This window comes from Lolium rigidum, chromosome 6, assembly GCF_022539505.1.
Source record: "Lolium rigidum isolate FL_2022 chromosome 6, APGP_CSIRO_Lrig_0.1, whole genome shotgun sequence".
NCBI lineage: Eukaryota > Viridiplantae > Streptophyta > Magnoliopsida > Poales > Poaceae > Lolium > Lolium rigidum.
The window spans coordinates 163142536-163162268 of NC_061513.1; the positions used below are offsets into that span (position 1 = coordinate 163142536).

Here is a 19733-nt window from a genome sequence, read left to right on the forward strand (position 1 = left end):
CCACCTACGTCCCTAAAGTCTGAAATCAAGATCCCCTTTTCCCGTCTATCCTTCCGGCCATCCCCGGCGTCCCTTCCGGCCGTCCCCAACCATCCCCGGCGTATCGTGCAGCCGCCTTTGCGCCCGGCGTCCCCTGCAGCCGCCTCTGCGCACGGCCTTCCCGCGCCCGGCATCCCCGGCCGGAGCAGCATCACCAGCTCGCTGTGCTCGCCACGCAGAGCTCGAGCAAGGTCGCGCCGACGGAGGGCTAGCACCGGCGCGGGGGAGCAAGGCCCCACAGCTCCAATTCCAGCTCCGGCCTCCTTGCCACGTTCCCGTCCCCGACGTTGAGCTCGCCCTCCGCCAACTCTTCCTGGTCGACCAGGCTGCCGGAGCTCCTCGGCGGTGAACTCCCCCCTCTTCCTCTGCGCTCTCCGGACACGTCTGTGGGGTGCATGCCCGCCATGGCCGATGCCATCGACGCTTCTCCTCGAGCGCACCCTCTCCACCCAGCCTCCTACAGTTTCACTGAAAAAAGTTCCAGGATCAGCTCATAGTTTCAGTGCACCAATAGTTCAGTTCACTGCGATAGGGAAGGCTAATGCTGCAAATCACCATCAACAATGCAGAAAAAGCTTTCATGTATATATAAACTAAACTTGTTCTTTCAATTTGGATGCCGTTTGGTCCAAATTGGACAGAGTGCATCCCTTGCTGAATCTTATCATTAGCAATTGCAATTGTCGGACAGCAGTTTCAGTCAACATGTATGTCTTCACAAAAGGAGACCAGCAACGAGTTGGGAACAGTTTGTTATTTCAGTGAATAGAACAATGAGCAATCTTCCTAACATATAGTTGACGATCTCCCGTCTCAACTGTCGTAATTTTTTTTCCAATTTAGGGTATTATTCACGGAAAATAAATCACAATAATCAGAGAACAAATCAAGACTATATACTCCAGCTGTCCAAAAGAAGGTACTGCAGTTTAAACTTCAGTTTCAGTTCAATTTTTTCCTTGCCCCAGATGTATGTATGGAAATATAGGCAAAAATTATAGTGATGGAATTGCAGCTGAAATAACACTATCAAAGGAAATTAACCGATCGGTACTAGGATAGACATAGATGGAGTTCAGCTCTATTTCAAATTCACTCTAATGAACAAGATAGCTTTTGATAGTTCAAATTCATTTCTTACTTGGTGCACAGATTAACACAGCTACAAGTATACATGCATGGAAGTTTCATGAGCAAAAACACTACTCGAGCACATGAACATCCATACGTGCTAGTCATCTGTCATCTTCATGCATCACTGAGTAGGAAAAGCATGGCTAAATGAACATGAACTATACTGAGTATGAGTTCAGCCTGCAGTATTAGTGTATTACCGTGACAGATGAGCTCAAATCTGGGGTGACCGATCCACTTCTTCAGGTTGTAAAAGCAACAATGACATGATCAAAATCCTACTAGTACTGTATTGGTTTTCCAAAATGTTAACACAGAATGCACTGTTCTAATTTTCAGAAATCAAACAGGATGCCATAGATGTTGCAGTTACAAAACCAATCAGAGTCGAATGATGACAACTATACTGCCCAGGAAGAACTCAAAACCTACTGATTCCACATGTCATTTCCTTTCTAAGATAAAATCACACATGAGTAAAAATGTCCTGGCTTGTGTAAATATGTCCAGATAGTTTAGCCGGAACTCTACAAACATAGCATGGCAGGGAGCTCTTTTGAGCAGAGAAAAAGGGAACAAAGACATTATTTTAAGATGAAACATTACAGTAGAAATAATACTGGTTGCACATCGTCTATCACAGAAAAAACACTAGAAGTACGGTGACACAAACAGCAAGACCGTCCCATGCAGGCTCCAGCACCCAGTTATTCATCCACACTTTTTTTTTGGCAAACGTGGACTACTCAAGTGCACAAATTATAATGGTTTTGGCTTGCTCTCTCCTTACCAAAGTTCTTTAATCTAGGTGGAGTGGAATGTGAAATGATACCTTCAAATCTACGACAAACTTGACAACTACACTGTGCAAAGCAACAGTAACAGAAGAGAAAATTGCACACATTAGCAAAGTTGCAGAAAGGAATCAGAATGTGCATGACATTTTGACATGAAATTTCACACATTAGCACCAAACTAGTCAGTTGTTCATTTAACAGAGCAGTGGTAATGAATTATGACAGATATTTTCAGGCAAGACAAAACTCACAGATACCTCTATTTTCAGGTACTGATACCAATAGCTATGAATTACGACAGATATTTTCAGGCAAGAACAACCTCACAGGAGTATTAGTAGCCTATATATTAGCAATAGTATGCATATTCGCTGCATTTGTTTTATACCTTATCTTGCTCATACATTCTGACATCTTTAACAATAAAGATCATCTGCAGATGAATCTTTTCCAGATGTATAAACAGTCCACATTTCTTCAGAAAGTCAAGCATCTGGACATAAAAGAGTGAATTCAGCGAACAGAAATACCTTGAAGGGGCCTATGAACGTTCTCGTCCTCGTCGTTCCCGCGGGCGTACATCATCCCGCAGATCGCGCAGATGTGAAGGAAGAAGTAGCGGTGGAGGAAGCAGGCGACGCACTGGCCACCCTCGAAGCCGGCAGGAGATGAGAACGACGAGGAAGAGGGCCGGCCGGTCGCCGAGCCGCCTCACCACCACCAACTGCCGCGCCGTGTCCTGACATGGAGGACAAAGTTGGAAGCTTCGTCGCATCCAGCACCGAAGCATCAGCTCATCGACTCCCTCGTCCCCATGCCCTCCAGACCGAGCGCCGCTGCTCCGAATCGAATCCGTGGAGGAGGATCCACCGCGCCACCTCAATCTGCTGCTGCTCAACCGCCGGAGTAGCTGACCCGTCCGAATCAAGGGAGAAAGAGCCGACATTTACCTCGGAGGAGTGGATAGATGCGCGGAGAAGTCAACCGGGAAGAGGGAGCGGGGGATCTGCGGAGGATCTGCGGGGGAGTGGAGCAAGGGATCTGCGGGGGAGTGGAGCGGGAGGAGGCGCGGGAAGCTGCGCGGCGCCGGCGCCAGCGCCGGCGAGGGCGTGGTGTCCGGCAATGGGGCGGCGATAGAGCGGCGACGCAGAAGAGGGCGAGCGGACGCGGAGGGAGGACTTCGGATTTGGTCGGGCAAACGTGGAGGGTTTTTTCGTAAAAAGGGGGTTGCGACATTTTCCACGGGACGGAGGGAGTACTAGCATTGACGGCGTTAAGCCATCTCTCGGCTCCTCATTAGCCACCTAATTTTTCCGATTATAATTTTCTCGGCCCCAGGCAACAGCACACGAGGAAAAACATGTCGCTACAAACAGCAAAACAGACGCTCACCGCCTGCATGTCAAACCCTCCACACTGACATACGGGCCTAATCAAACGTGACCCACCTGTAATCGACTTGTCGGCGTGGCAACAGCACGACAGGGCTGGCCATCCCGCAGACCGAGGCGTCCCGGTTCCCGAAACACGCGGACCCATGCTCCGCGCGGCTAAACCCCACACCCGAGCCGTCCGATCGGCATCCGACGGCCCACCTCCGCCCTCCACGCAGGCTTCCGTCTTAAACCACAGCATCCCCATTCGTCCCTCTCCTCCTTCCCCCATCTCTCCCAGGGAAAACAAACGCCTACTTCGCTAAATAGGACTCACGAGTCTTCCACAGTCCGCAACACTTCCTCAGCTCTCCTCCTCAACTGCTCCGCTCCCAATCGCCCGCCCGCTCGCCAGCCATGCTCGGCGCCGGCCCGAAACCCTAGGCGGAGCGGCCATGGGCTCCCTCGACGGCGCCGCCGGGCCGGGGAGCTACAAGCGCGCGATGGCGGCGGCGCCGGCTCCCGCGCCCGCGCCCCTGCCGCTGCCGCGCGCCGCGGCGCGGAGGCCGGGCCTGAGATCCAGGCTCGCGCGCGTCCTGCTCGTCGACAAGGTGGACTACCTCCAGTGGATCGGCACCGCCGCAGCCTTCTTCTTCGTCACCATCCTCGTCGTCGCCTTCCTCCCCGGATCGCTCGTCCTCGACACCCCCGCCATGCCGCTCCCCTCCAGGCGCGCCAGCGCTGGCGGGGTCCGGAGCAGGACCCACCCCTTGCTGCCTTCCGACCTGGACAGCGGCGAGGGCCTCGCGTTCGAGCCGACCAGGCTGCGGGAGAGGTGGGCGAGGGAGCGGAGGGAGGAGGCCGAGAGCTCGGCGGACCTCGGGAGGCCCGTGAAGAGGGCCGGGGCCCGCAAGCCGCGCCTCGCGTTGGTGAGTTGTTGTTGAGCTCATGGGTGGGCGTGGTGATTGGGGGCTAGCTCCGTTTCCTCGCGATTTTTGGGGTTTTAATTTGTTCCTTGTTTTCGCTCGTTTCCACTCCGCCCGCGTAGGTGTTCGCGAATCTCGCCCCCGGCGCAATGCAGCTTCAGATGGTCAGCGTCGCGTCCGTGCTGGAGGCGATGGGGTACGAAATGAAGGTGCGTGGGTGGCTCAACTCAATTCGTTCTGAATGTACTGACTGCCGGTTGAACGGAACACGGCGTGTTGCTATGTCTTTTGTTCCCTCGGTTCGTTTGCTTCTAGTACAAATTTAGATATAGATACCCCTGGCCTGGATGGTTTACCTGCCGTCATCACGTTCTGAAGTTATATAGCAAGTTCAGAGTCCATATCTGCTGTATTTTATATTCAGTAATGCAAGAGCTTAGAGCTGCATTGTTAATTTGCCTGTTCTGACTTTCCAAGCAAAAAACTAGAATAAATACGCCAAGTTCCGGCTTACGTTGACATGTATGTACAAGCTCTTCGATGTTCACACTTCCTAGTATAGCCTAAGATGAAGGTGCGTGGCTCACCTGATTTGTTCTGAATGTACTGACTGCCGTTTGAGCGGAACAAGTCGTGTTACTATGTCTTTTGTTCCCTCGATTAGTTTGCTTCTACAAGTTGGATACGGAGAGCCCTGGATGGGTCTCCTGTCGAGATCACATTCTAAGTCATATAGCAAGTTCAGGTTCCGTATCTGGTGTATCTATTCAGTAATGCAAGAGCTGCATTGCTAATCTGCTAGTTCTCACTTTCCAAGCAAATAACTAGAATAAATACGCAAATTCTGGCTTGCATTGACATGTACTGTACAAACTCTTAGATGTTTACACTTCCTAGTGTAGCAGTTCCATGAGAGGTACCACGAGGTATCAGTACCTCTTACTTTCAGAGGAGGTAACAATCAAATGTACGCCTTGTTTTAGTAAAGTGCTAGTGATATGGTTGTTAGCCTAACCGAGTATCTCGCATACATATTATCCTAATTGCTCTTATGGGCTTTTTCTACAACCCAATGGTATGCTTGGACGGAGTTTGGTGTCCCCCAAACACTCATTTTAGGCTGTTGCATCTTTCATCAAGATCCACATTTCGATTACTGGCCCTTAGAGATGAAATGGGATGTGGATTTGAAATAGCTGTACTATGTGCACCCATTGTTCAAATAGCACTTGTATTATTTTTGCCTTTGTACGGTTAATATATGATCATTATGTTGCACAATTTTTTGCATGTCCATATGGTATAACATGATGTCCTAGGTTACAGTGGCGGAGCCAGGACATTAGACTTGTGTAGTCAGTATATACTTGATTACTTGTGTGGTCAAATATATCTATTTATACGATTTTCTCAGAGTTTCCTGTATAATTTCAGCCTATGTACCTAAAAACCTGTGTAGTCAAATGACTACACAGCTAGAACGTGGCTCCGCCACTGCTAGGTTACAAGGTAGGGTATAGATGCATAGGCTAGTGGACCATACTTGCTACAGATACCACGCTACTAGTTGACTACCGAAGGTACAGTTGAAGGGAGGGAGGCAAAGAAACATGTGGCCACATGCTGAATCAGACGCATGACATCTTGCTATCAGGTTATTAGAGGCACGGAGCAAGGATTGATCCGCTGGTTGAGTGACAGGTTATGTTTGAGGAGTCGCCTCTAGTTGACAAGTTGCTTGCCTGGTACAACTACCCAAGTCGAGATGTCTAGCTGAAACAAGTACATAGCCATAAATTTGTTGATGGCTGTTGATCATCGTTTGCATCTATGCTTTTTAAAAGAAAATTGAAGTGCAGAAGTATGCAAACCAGTAACAGATGCACATGTGTGAAAGTTCATTGCTCGTAATCCACTTTGCAAATTTTCAATGCAGGTTTTCTCATTTGAGGATGGCCCATGTAGTAATATTTGGAGGACCATCGGCATACCAGTTGAGATCTTACCTGTGGACACAAAATTACTTACTTCTGTAGATTGGCTAGAGTAAGTTTCTAAAGCCTATCTTCTTTTCTTTGTTTTCATTACATACTCGTATGTAACATTTTTTCTTACATAATATGTGCCCTCAGCCTCATTCCCTCACCAGCTCTATTTGCATTTCTGCAGCTATGATGGCATGCTTGTAAATTCAATTGAAGCAAGGCCAGTATTTTCAAGGTAGTTATGAAACAAGGACTGTATGACTATCCATTTCAGATTATTATAAGATGTTTGCCCAAAGTCAGGTGTTTGATTTCGACAGTCTTCCGAATGTTTTGCTTAAAGTCAAGTTTTGATTTTAATGTCTCCTGCTGCAGTCTTCTGCAGGAGCCTTTCAAATCCATACCTATCATTTGGACTGTTCAAGAGAGTTCCCTTGCTCATTGTGTTAGTGACTACAATTCTAGTGGAATGAGTCAGGCCCTAGGTGGTTGGAAAGAAGTCTTCAGCAGGGCAAATGTTATAGTTTTTCCCAACTACATATTGCCGGTATACAACTATTTCCATACTAAATTTTATGTGTTAATGGCCTTTTTGCGTTTTGATTTAGAGCCTCTAATCTGACAGTTGGTTATTTAATTATATTTATTTCCTGCAGGTGATGTATGCTGCACTTGATTCTGGCAACTATTTTGTGATTCCAGGTTCCCCTGCAGTAGCCATTCAAGCTGATAGATTCATTGCCAAAAGTTATGACCAGGATGTGAGAATCGGCTTTAATTTAGGTCCAAGGGATTTTGTAATTGCTGTAGTTGGTAGTCAATTTTCATATGGTGGACTTTTGATGGAAGAGGCATTTGTGTTGCAAGCAGTAGGACCTCTTCTGCAGCAGTATCCTTCTGAGAATAGCACACAGACTGGTCTGAAAGTGAGAATCCTGATGGGAAATGTAACTGATAAGCATAGAATGGCACTTGAGGTTTTGATCTACCACTGTGCCGTCTTTCATCGTTTGAATTAGCTATTTAGATGCCATAAGACTTTAAATTGCATCTAACTGCTTTGTACATTTCTGTTTTTCACAGGCCATCGCTTGATTGTGAATGTCTTTCATCGTTTGAATTAGCTATTTAGATGCCATAAGACTTTAAATTGCATCTAACTGCTTTGTACATTTCTGTTTTTCACAGGCCATCGCTTTAAACGTTGGCTTTCCAAGAGGTGCAGTGGAACATGTTGCTCTTGAAGATACGGACAATCTCCTTGGCATATCTAACCTTGTCATATATGGTTCTTGCCTTGATGAGCAATCCTTCCCCAGTGTGCTAGTCCAAGCCATGATTCTTGAGAAGCTGGTTATAGCTCCGGACCTTGGAATGATCACGAAATATGTATGGCCATAACCTCTCATTTTTTTGGCATTGCATTTATCAACTCAAATACCTACTACTGCACATCTTATCATAAACTAACACAGTTGTCTTCATGGATTAGATTGATGATGGGATAAATGGTCTTCTTTTTCCACGGAAAAATATTGCCATGTTAACTCAAGTTATACTGCAAGCAGTATCAAATGGGGAACTATCTGTTCTAGGGAAAAAGGTTGCATCAGTGGGTAAAGCCCGTGCCAAGGATCTCATGGCTTCTGAAGCCATTGAAGGCTATGCTGTACTGTTGGAAAATGTTCTCAAGTTTCCTGCTGAAGCACTAACCCCGTTAACCTCTGGAGAGATACCTTTGGCTTTGAAACAAGAGTGGAAATGGCATCTATTTGAGGATGTGAAGCATTTATACCATATGAATGAGAGTTTGACTGACTGCAAGATACTCCAGAAAATAGAGGAGTGGCATACCAACCGGAAGGTTGATCCTCCACAAAAGATTGATGAAGCGTTCTCTGCTATTGCATGGAATGAAGAACGATTAAATGGGATTATGGACGCCAAAATGAAATTGGAAGAAGAGGAGGTAAGTATGGATGCAAATTTGATATTCAACACTTCACTTCTCACTTTTTGAACAATGCTTGTAAGTAACTTGAGTGGGTTTCTATGCAGTTGAAAGAGAGGAGTGACCAACCTCATGGAACATGGGAGGAAGTGTATAGAAATGTCAAAAGGGTGGACAGAATGAAAAATGAATTGCATGAAAGAGATGAAAATGAGCTTGAACGGACAGGTCAGCCACTTTGTATATATGAACCCTTCTTTGGTGAGGGGACTTGGCCCTTTCTACATCAAGGCTCTCTGTATCGTGGAATTGGCCTGGTAAGCTGTTGTTGTCTCTTAGCACCAACCGAGCTATTTATAGTCTAAAATGGCCAGTTTGAGTGCATTGAATGTATATGTTTCAAAACAATTTCTGATGGTATAATCCAATTAATCGGTAAAAGTTGTTGTGAGGTATAAAACCTGTGGCTGAACTTTTAAATAACTTATATACCTTGTATCATGGCTGGTTGTTAGATCAGAAGTGTGACTTTCTAACTTTTGATGAAACGAAGATTTGCATTCCTTCCTGTCATATAGTGATACATATAAATGGAGAAATTGTCTAATGCAGTCTCGTCTAGGTCTGTTAAGAGAACTGCCATGTGTACAATTGAACTAGATTTGAGGCCCCTCATGATTTCTCAACACAGGGATTATTCTGAAAATATTAATCCATTTAAGCCTCAAATAACCTCTAATCTAATCAAACTAAACTTAATATAAACAACCCATGTGGTGAATAAATATGGGTTTGCATTTCGTATTTCTTTTTTCTGAACTAGCATTTGCTATGGAGATCCGAAAACTGCTACATTTTAAAATGCTACTCCCTCCTGCCCAAAATATGTTGCATATAAAGTTTAGTCGAAGTCAGCCTTCATAAAGTTTGACCATCTATCTTTATAAAAATATAAATATTTACAATGACAAATTAATATTTTTTAGAATTATCATGAAACATATTTTCATATTATATGCATTTGGTATAGTAGATCTTCATATTATTATATATACTCTTGGTAAAAGTTTGCAAAGTTTGACTTGCATGAAAAATTATGCGCAACATATTATCGGCAGGAGGGAGTATAATAGGATAGATATGTGTACGTGGCTAGTTGGAATACAAATGATTACTGCTTGCAAATATCCCAATGGCTTAAATTGATCACATGAAGTTTGTCTTGCATTAGTCTTCAAAAGGTCGAAGACCTGGAGCAGATGACATTGATGCATCTTCTCGTCTCCCACTGCTCAACAATGGGTACTACAGAGATATTCTTGGTGAATTTGGAGCTTTCTTTGCACTGGCTAACAGGATTGACCGGATACACAAGAATTCCTGGATAGGATTTCAGTCCTGGAGGACGACTGCAAGAAAGGTAATAGATCATGTTTTTCCTTGTATTTCAGTCTTCTATTATTCGGATTGATTTTCCATGAATATGATAGATATAACTTGCAAGATTGATTAGGGCAATGTTCTTTGTACATAACCTATCATTTGGTGTCACTGAATTAAGTCATGCTTTTTATATGAGGCAGTGCGCAGAGAGCTATCCAGGTTTTGCATAATGGTTAGCATCTAATTTATACATACTGTCCAATTTACTAAGCAGGTTAACTTGTCAAAAAATGCTGAATCTGCAATATTGGAAGCTATTCAAACTCAAAAGCACGGAGATGCCTTCTATTTTTGGGTTCGGATGGACCAAGATCGAAGAAGTCATGCCAATCAAAATTTCTGGTCCCTCTGTGATGCAGTTAATGCTGGGAACTGCAGGTTATCCATTTAACCAGTTTCATAGGTTGCACTGTTTTATCAAGTTTCATTGACGTATTAATTTATTCTAGAAACATGTTACTACCAGGCATCATTTTTTACGGAGTAACATTCAGTAGATTTTGTTGCCTCCTTTGATGTACCCATGTTTACAGAACTAAAAGTTGTATTTCGTTAACAGTTTAATGTAGAGTTTGGGCTGTGCTCCCGAACTTAACTACTCTGTTTTATTGAACAAATCTACTTCATATTTCTGTCTTGAAGGTTAGCTGTTTCAGAGGCTTTTCAAAGGATGTATGGCTTGCAGCTTGATGAAGATTTGAATTCTCTGCCTCATATGCCTAATGATGGAGACACTTGGGCTGTGATGCAAAGCTGGGTTTTGCCTACGAGATCGTTCCTGGAATTTGTAATGTTCTCAAGGTAACATTATGTTTTCAAAATATTATAGTCAAACCATGAATTGTACTCCTTTTAACTAGAATAGGGAAGCCCTGACTGGGTATTAGTCATTTCCTGGTATATGTATTTTAAGTGATCTATTATCATGAGTGCCAAAAAATAGCTGATCTAAGCTTGTGTATATTAGTACTACCGCCGTTATCGCTCAATGATGTTTAAAGTTGTACTTGTATATTTTAAATTTTAAAGCATATAGCCTTGCTGTTGCATGTTCAGACATTGAGCCAAAGTTCAAAGAGGTCTGTGCTTCAAGTGATTTAAGTCCTTCAGCCTATGGTTAATTCTTTTTATATTTATACTCTGTTGATGTTACAGATATGCTGTTTTTCAGGATGTTTGTAGATGCACTGGATGCACAAATGTACGACAAGCATTATCAAACTGGGCATTGCATTTTGAGTATCCACAGGGTGAGTGCCTCTACTACATATTCAGAATATAGTTACCTGTCTCATTGGCATAGAGCAGCTGAACACTTCATTTGACACCTTACAAGAAACCGTAACATAAACCTTGCCAACATATTCTATATATGATCATCTTGAGTAATATGATCATCTTGAGTAATATATTCTATTTATACTCTGTATATGATCATCTTGAGTAATATATTCTATTTATATCTCAAAACCTGAGACTGTTGCTCTCTTGGTTGATATGTACAGGACAAGCACTGCTACTCTCGTGTTCTTGAGTTGATTGTGAATGTCTGGGCGTTCCACAGTGCACGGCGGATGGTCTATGTGAACCCAGAGACAGGTGCAATGCGGGAGCAGCATCCGCTTGATGGCAGGAGAGGTCGGATGTCAATCCAGTGGTTCTCCTATGCAACTCTGAAGAGCATGGATGAAGACTTGGCCGAAGAGTATGATGCGGATCACCCTGAGAGAAGGTGGCTGTGGCCACATACTGGCGAAGTGATGTGGCAAGGTCTGTACGAGCGGGAGAGGAACATGCGGCAGCAGGAGAAGGAGCGGAGGAAGCAACAGACCAAAGACAAGATCCAGAGAATCAGGAAGAGAGCTCGGCAAAAGACGATAGGGAGGTATATAAAACCAGATGATGCCGGTCGCTTAAACGACACGGTAACAGTAGATTGAGTAGCGTTTAACCACATAGCTAGGGCGATGATTCTTTCTCCAGGAAATTTTGTTCATTCTTTGTTCCAGCTAATGTCCTAACTGGTTGCGCCCTGGTGGGTGTGATTATTGTGTCCAGTTTTGCCCTGTAACGTGACTAGCCATCAAGTTGTGGCTTAGGTTCGTAGGTGTACATTTGGTTTTGTGATGGATACACAGCTCTTTTGCTCGCCAGTTAACTAACTGCAAGGTGCACGAGAAGTGGTTCTGATTTCTGAAGAAGCTCTTTTCATCTCCATTTCCTTCTTCCGACTACTTGGTCATCTCTGTAAGCAAGACTGCAGGTTCTCCTAAACCCTATTACTCGGCCAACTCTGTAGGATAGTCTGACAGAAAAATAACAGCTAATGAACATTAGCGAGTTCAAAAAAACGCTGCGGAACTGCTGAACTTGTACTCGAATTTAAGATCTTCAGTGTCCAATCTAGGATATCTCTTTTTATGAAGAGTTAATGTTATCATGACAAATACGTAGTAGTGTCCAAGAAAGTCATTATTACAACTATTTATCGAACAAAGTTTGACTACACGCATTCAAAATGGTCATATGTGTTCACGAGAGAACTACTCCACTATTATTAAACACAAAAGAAAAGCAAATTGCAGACAGATCATATCCCAATAGTAGCAGATACAGAAATTGTAACACAAAGCAAGGCTGTTCGACGACATTAATTAATTACAATAATAGAGAAGCCAATAACGCTCTCCCTTATTTATAGTACACGGAGGAAATGATCAGGACAACAATTGGTGAAATGTGAAATTTACTTTATCCCGCCACAGCATTAAGCTCTGGAAACAGATCAAAACTTGAAGCAACCAATTCTTGATGAGAATATCACTCACATCCATGCCATCATAACAGAAGTGCCATTCTCAAAGTTACCAGGGGCACTTGTATGGCCTCCGCCGCGAGAAAGTAGAGCCAGCAGCCCCCCGCCGTGCACTCTACCCTCTGTCAGTGGCTCCACAGGAGACTGCATCAAAATAGGATCAACCTTCACAGCAGCAACTTCCATCTCGTCGGGTTTAACATCGGCGACAAGCTGGTGGATTACAGGGCCTAATGTACCACCACCATGAACACAGTGGTCCTGGACTAGAGCACTGTGAGCTGAACATAGACCAGTCTTGCTGCGAGCAAACTTATCACACTGCTCTGTGTCAACACCAAAGCTGGACTCCGCCAAGCCCCATGAGCAGCGCTTGCCTCCCCCGTGTGCCTTGCAGTAATCAGTGCTTCCCTGCGCACTCTTCACACAGCCCTCAAACACACATCTCTTGCCACCTCCATGGCGTACACAGTACTCTGTCCGCCCCCTAGCACTTTTGGTGCAATCAGGAATGGCACACCTCTTCCCACCACCATGCGCAACACAATATTGAGTCCCACCATGCACGCTCTTTGGACACACGCCACCACCTTCAAATAAGCAGCGCTTGCCTCCCCCGTGTCCCTTGCAATATGGAGTGCTTCCTTCAGCTCCTTTGGTACAGCCAAAGAATGTGCAGCGCTTTCCTCCACCGTGCGCCTTGCAGAACTTTGTGCTTCCCTGTGCACCCTTAGCACATTCCGGAAACTGGCAACGCCTCCCACCTCCATGAGAGATGCAGAGGCCAGAATGACCTTCTGCACTCTTGGTGCAGTTCTCCTTCTGACACCTTTTTCCACCTCCATGCCTGATGCATAAGCCAGATCTCCCTCGGGCAGCACGGGAGCAACCATCGTTACTGCAGCGGCGACCACCACCATGGGCTATGCAGTGGTCTGTCCGCCCTTCGGCACTCTTTGTACATCCAAGAAATTCACATCTCCTCCCTCCTCCATGGGCCTTGCAATATATGGTCCTTCCTTCAGCACCTTTCTGGCAACCAGGTTTCTGGCATCGCCTACCACCACCATGGGCTATGCAATGGCCTGATGCCCCTCTTGCTCCTTTCCCACATCCAGGGAACTGACAGGTTTTAGTGTTCATACTTCGCTGTTGAGGGTTAGTGTCCACAGAAGTACAACCAGCTGGGCTTTTCAAACTGGTAAGCATAGTTGATGAAATGACTGGAGAAGACAAAGTACACTGTTCTTTTCTGGGTATCTTCGGACATGGAAAGGCATATGTTGCTTCAGATGCATATGATGACGAAACCACAGAGTGCTCAAAACCCCAATTAGATGGTAATGATCCTTTCCCTATAAGGGCTGGTGATGAGTTGGTTACTGGTATGTTTGGCGACACCATATTCGTATAAGTGACAGCAGATACAGGTGGGCCAGTGGATAAACTCAATTGAAGATCCAGTTTAGGAGAGCTGGCCACCAAACCAGCAGAGGACCTCTTCTGAAAGTGCGCACCATCATAGCCAAGGCAAAGATCAAAGCTCAAGCTAAGATCTACAGATGACTCCTCATCAGTCTCCCTCAGCGAGGATGGAGACATTTCACAAGCTGTGGCAGAGCTTACTTTGCTATTGTCAGATGAGCTTTGGGAACGGCCTAAACCCAGAGTGAGTAATGGATTTCCAGTACCTTCTGCTCCTGCCATAGTACCCCACTTCCTTTTCTGGGCTTTTGAGTTAGGGACAGAAAAGCTGGAGTACGATGCGGAGTCAAGTGTATTATCTTTGAGCTGAGCAGTGTGTTGGACTGTACTCTGATAATGGGAAGAGTGGAAGGAGTTGATACTATCACCAAATACAAGGCCACGGGAAGTTTTGTCCATTCCAATTCAGAAACATCAAACCTCAACCAATTAGTAAGTGAAAAGAACCAGTTGACTGACTCCCTGGTATCATAACTTTATTAACTTCTACTGGGTTAGAAAACTCAGAACAGCTTGCAACCTCCGCTAACAAAACCAGACACGTCATCACGATCCATTTCGAGCCAGTATGTTTGAAGTGAGTGTGACGAAGGTTTGAACCGAGCCTCAGTTTCTACTCAGAAACTTCCAGTTGCAGCCGAGGCAAATAATCCTGATAATGAGAAATAAGAGGTCAGAGGCTAGTAAGTCGCAACTAGAAACCTAATGTAGCACATAAGGGTACTGCATTGAAATATAAAAATTTGTGTAAAGGTAAAAGGAGATTACGGCCAGGAAAGAGCAGAAATATCTTAAAAGGACACCACAGCCAAGACAGAGCAGAAAATAGCAATTTATCAAGAAGAATACATCGGTACAATTTCCTTGTAGTGGATAAGTTCAGAAAGATTAATTCCATTGTATGTTAACAATTGAGGGGGTAACAAAAGCACATCCTGTAAATGACCAGGTCTAATTTAACTTTGCAATTCAGACTGTGTTGAACACTACGTTATCTTATGGTTAACAGAACAATTAAGTAACACAGCTGAACTGTGTGGCATCCTTTGCCCTGAACATGAACACATGCTTCCTGTAAACCCCCAGTATATATCTTTGAATTGCAAGTATTGAGAAATGACTACGGGATAATAACTTTTATGTAATGTTCAGTAGTAAAGCAGCGATTATCTTTATGTCAGACCACCAAATAAAGAAATATGAAATCAAAGATGGTGAATTATACCAATCAAATCGGCACTCTCTAAGGGTACAGTCAGTCGGGTGGAAACAACACACAAAAGAATGAAGTCTGGCACGAATGAAACATGTCCTTAATACGTAGAGCCTTTGGTCACATGAATGGTGATGGTTTGTTTTTCATTTACGTTTGTCAGATTAAAATGAGATTTTCTAATTCAATTTCTTGGTAGGACAACTTCGAATCATTAGGTACTGATTTGCTTCGCAGATATGACATTTACATCAAACGATGATCAACCGTGAAACAGCTGGCCGAGTCCCGCTTCCTAGAAACTTGGAGGCTAACCCAAACCGTGTAACTAAACCAGAGGTTTTTCACTCGAGCTCTTTAGAAAGAACACTAGTGTGAGTGTCCACCTGTTTTTCTTTTGCTGAAGAAATGTATATAAAGATGGGCAGCAACGCAGTATTAATTACATTTACCAAGCGATAATGGTAAATTGGTAATTATCATAATAACCATAATTTCGGTACCCCGCTCAACAACCTAACGTTGTGAAATCCGCCATGACTTCTTAGCGAACCGCGAATCGTGGCGGTGGATAAAACATCTACCGAAACGATCTTCCATTTTCGCCATCGGATTAACAACAATCTGTAGGCCACGCAAGAGGACAAATCTGAGCCGCAGCTGTTCGCGCATGAAGAAATATATAAATCCACATGTCCTCCTGTACGAATGATCCATGAGGAAGACAATAAATCTGGAACCGCAACGACCTAGGAGCACGCACGCCGACAGATTTTAACGGGCGACCTTTTGCTATCACCAGATTGCTCGCCCTGAGCAGGAAAAGAAACAAAAAAAGGCTTGCGCGATAAAGGAAAGCGCGCAGAAACGACGCAAGGCGCCAAAATTCCTTTTCTCGAAGGGGGAAAAACTAACCGAAACCGAGGTAGTACCACCGAAAAACTTTGCGTATCGCAAATCAGAATAAATACAGGGGAAAAAATATGTGAAGAACAACTTTCTGTTTCAGAAGAAACAGAGGAGGAACAGCAGCTCATGGAATTCACGAATCTGGAACGAATCGGAGACGCGGCCGCCGCGGAGACGATGGCCGACACGGGCCCGCGCGCGGCGCCGCATCCAACCAACCACCGAACCAACCAACCAACGGTATGTAAACGCAGAGAATCATGGATACAGAGGAGGCGAGGACGCACCTGTGGAAGGAGGAGGTGGCGGGCGATCCAATCTCGGTCCCCGACTGGGTCTGGCTCCCCGTGTGGGTGTGGAGGTGGGCTAGGGTTTTGCGGTGGTTGCGCGCGCGAGACCCGCCGCGGCGAACAGCGCCCACCAGATTTGTAGGAACGGACGGGGAGGGGGAAGCGGGTGAATGAATGAAAGCTCAGCAGAGGAGAGGAGAGGAGAGGAGAGGAGAAAAACCGAGGACGCATACGGGGCCGGGGCCGCTATAAATAAAAGAAGGAAGGAGGGAAAGAGATGGAGTGGTGCGGGCGACAAAACGCTGCGTCCACCCCGCCGTGCCCTCGGTGCGGTGCGGGAAATGGAAAGTGGGGAAAGGCGATACGCACTCGTGCCTCGCCCTTTTCCACCTGGTTTGGCATCTTGTCCAGGTACGACCGGTTCTGTTTTATCCACCACGCACCGCCAGCAGTAGGAGTGGAGCTGGCTTGTGTACTACTGCCGCTGTACGTTTATTTTGACATGTCTTTTCGTGGAATTACAGAGGTGTTTTTGACACGGCTTGCGGTTTTAAAATGGGTACAGAGGTTGCATTGTACGGCGTGGCTGATGAACAGGGCATTGTTTTTTTTATTATAAAGGAGAATACGTGCTTGATTCGAGTACTGCAATATACTTAAATATATACAGTTGAACTAGTGGGCTGATGGATCACATGATTACATATTCACAAAAAAAAAGGATCACATGATTACATTGCTGTTGTTCTGTATTAAAATGTGCACATTTCTAATGAGCCGATTTGTTCGTGCTACTTAGTCCTACTACTCTCCAGCCCAAATTAATTGGTGTGGCCACATTTGAGTCGGAGAGAGCATATTTGTTTAAAGGGAAATACTTGTATACTTTTGTTTAAAAATACTTAAAGTTGTAGGTTCTACTTTAACTATGATCAAGGATGTAGGAAAATACATTAACATCTATCAGTCCAATCTAGTTTTATTAGATGCATGGTACTACATTATATTTCCGTAATATATGGATTTGAAGTCGTATATATTGATACTTTTTATTATTATTTTTGTTAAAACTTGAACAAATTTGGATTAGAGCAAGCCTAAAACTTCAATCATTTGGTAATTTTTAGTGAGAGAAATATCTTAGATATCACCAGGATATTTGTAGCACTGCATTTGATCTGAAACATGGTCGTCGATCAGATGGTTACATCGCTTTTGTAGCATACCACCTCCATCCCAAGACTTAAGGCCTATATTTTTTTCTTCTGAAAGTCAAACTATGTTAAGTTTGACTAAGTTTTTATCAAAAATCATTAACATGAAAAGTACAAAATCAGTATCATTAGATAGATAATGAAATATATTTCATATGGTTCCTACAAAATATCATATTTGCTCATAAATTCTTCTAAAAGTTTGTTTAAGCTTTACTTCGTTTGACTTTCTGGAAAAAATAGGCCTTAAGCCTTGGGATGGAGGTAGTATTAAAATATGGGCATTTCAAAATGGGTCGAATAAATTTTTCTTTTTGCAAACGTCGATGGTATTATTTGAAGGCGTTCAATGCCAACGGCATTGATCGAACTTCAAGTAGAACGATTCCAAAAATATGTACCTAGTTGCAATATTATGCAAGAAGACCTTATCTCTGTAGCATCGCGTTATGCTAATTATGAAGTTATTAGCTACAAAGTGCTACTCCCTCCGTCCATTAGTACATGTCGCGGATTTAAGAAGAAGTTAGGCTAGAATATGTGTAGGTTCGCTGAACCCGAGACACGTATGTAGGGCTGGAGGGGTACCTATTTTGTTAGCCAAAATGTCTTATAATTTGAAGCAAATGTAGCAATTCCTAATTTATTTTAGCCTACAAAACATCTTATAGTAATCCAAAATTTGGCAAAAGCAAAGGTGAGTGAAGTTTATGTTTCTCTAGAAAAATGTTGCCAAGTTTACTACTAGCACTGCGTTGCATGAGCACGAGGACAATAAAAATCTGAGCTTAGGCTGATGATTTCAACAACAGACAGGCTAAAAAAAAATCCAGATTAGCAATGACACGCTGAACTAGAGTGCCTCCAAACACAACGATGGTGTCTAATCCGCCGAGACCGCCCACGCAAAACCCCAGCAAACTCTACGAAAGATCCATGGTTCATTGAACCTGGTACACGTTTCCGGTAGAGCCAAGCCATCCAGGTGCATTCCGCGGGGTGCGCGCAGCAGCGGCAGCACGCCAGCGCGACGTAGGCGTCAGGAGCCTGGCTGGCCTGCCTACTCGTACTCGGCGGTGCGGCGCCGCTTGGGACGCACGCCGGGGTGACGCTAGCCGGTTTTTCGCTAGAATTTTCGCGGAACCAAAAGCCGTCGAGCAGCCGCGTGTGCCGCTCACCGCCCCGCGCGCACGTTGCCCGCCACCGGGGCCCGGTCCCCCACAAGCTTTCTGGCCTCTCGGGGAGCGACACGTGTCCCCGCGCGGCGCCGGGCCGGGGCGCCTCGGGCGCGACGTCACGCGCGGCGTCAGAGCGGGTGGGCCCACCCGCGTCTGGTGGGCGGCGGCAGCGCCTCGCCACCGTCCGTGGTGCGCCTCCCAGAGGCGGGCGGCGGGGCCCGCACTGCTCAGCTCGTGGCCTCGTTTGCCCCTTTCTGCTTTATTTTATTTCTTCTGTTTTCTATTCTCGTTCCCGTCGCCTCCGCTTTCTGGCTGCGCTCAACGACCGGGGCTGCCGTAAAAAATGTGCGAAATGTAGAAAAGGGTCGTGCTTTTGTTTATCCGCTGTTAATCCTGTGTGCCGTGACTCTAAATTACTCAGAGTACTTTATTTTAATTAGTACTAAGATAAAAAGCTCTCTTGTGAGCCGTGTTCGTCTGTTCGATGATCGTTGGACACTTCAGTGGTCTCGTGCGCCTCAGAGTGGAAATTACTTTGTCGCCAGCCTGTAAAAGTTGCATCAGAAGTTGGTGAAAAACCGCTTTGGATGATCTCGGACGTGATCTGGTTCTCAAGCTACAGAAATCGTCCAGGTTAACCGCATCCGCAGGCAGAAACCAATCCTTCTTTTTTTTTGTTGGGGAAGGTTCAAACTAACCGCAAAGAAGAAAATCGGCCTCAAACTGTTTTAATTCGTGACACCGTACAATCGGCATTTACAAGATGTGAGCAAAAATAAGAATATCACCACTGTTCATTTTCTTAGACAATGATACCGCCTCCGGTCCGGATTAAATGTTGCGGATTTAAGCAAAATGTTGCCTCACTCTGTCTAGGTTCGTTGAACCCGCGAGAACTAATTTGGATCGGCCTTTGTTCCAAGTTAATCAACGCGGCTTCGGTTGCATTTGATCTAGATATTGCGGTGGTTGCTCGCTTGG

At 45.0% G+C, this 19733-nt stretch overlaps 2 protein-coding genes across 2 annotated transcripts; one reads left to right on the top strand and one right to left on the bottom strand.

Annotated features, from left to right (window-relative positions):
• The first annotated feature begins 3798 nt into the window (after window positions 1-3798).
• On the top strand, window positions 3799-11846 carry LOC124663488. Its single transcript, XM_047201185.1, has 14 exons — window positions 3799-4272; window positions 4392-4478; window positions 6206-6315; window positions 6439-6489; window positions 6630-6801; window positions 6911-7231; window positions 7443-7643; window positions 7747-8223; window positions 8313-8522; window positions 9437-9625; window positions 9863-10026; window positions 10291-10449; window positions 10820-10898; window positions 11154-11846. The coding sequence occupies exons 1-14, from the start codon at window positions 3799-3801 to the stop codon at window positions 11586-11588; spliced, it is 3129 nt and encodes a 1042-aa protein (XP_047057141.1). The 3' UTR covers window positions 11589-11846.
• Window positions 11847-12286: 440 nt separating this feature from the next.
• On the bottom strand, window positions 12287-16539 carry LOC124668111. The gene is made up of 2 exons (XM_047205306.1): window positions 16358-16539; window positions 12287-14600 (listed from the first exon to the last, which is right to left on the bottom strand). Exon 2 carries the CDS (start codon window positions 14345-14347, stop codon window positions 12473-12475), a length of 1875 nt encoding a protein of 624 aa, XP_047061262.1. The 5' UTR covers window positions 14348-14600; window positions 16358-16539; the 3' UTR covers window positions 12287-12472.
• Between the last annotated feature and the right edge of the window lie 3194 nt (window positions 16540-19733).

What these genes read in the sequence shown, in the direction of transcription:
- LOC124668111 (XM_047205306.1), bottom strand. Translation starts at nt 14,347, where the DNA reads ATGGACAAAACTTCCCGTGGCCTTGTATTTGGTGATAGTATCAACTCC.
- LOC124663488 (XM_047201185.1), top strand. Translation starts at nt 3,799, where the DNA reads ATGGGCTCCCTCGACGGCGCCGCCGGGCCGGGGAGCTACAAGCGCGCG. An exon ending in GTTAATGCTGGGAACTGCAG is followed by an intron (nt 10,027 to 10,290) that starts GTTATCCATTTA and finishes TCTGTCTTGAAG; the next exon opens with GTTAGCTGTTTCAGAGGCTT. An exon ending in GAATTTGTAATGTTCTCAAG is followed by an intron (nt 10,450 to 10,819) that starts GTAACATTATGT and finishes GCTGTTTTTCAG; the next exon opens with GATGTTTGTAGATGCACTGG.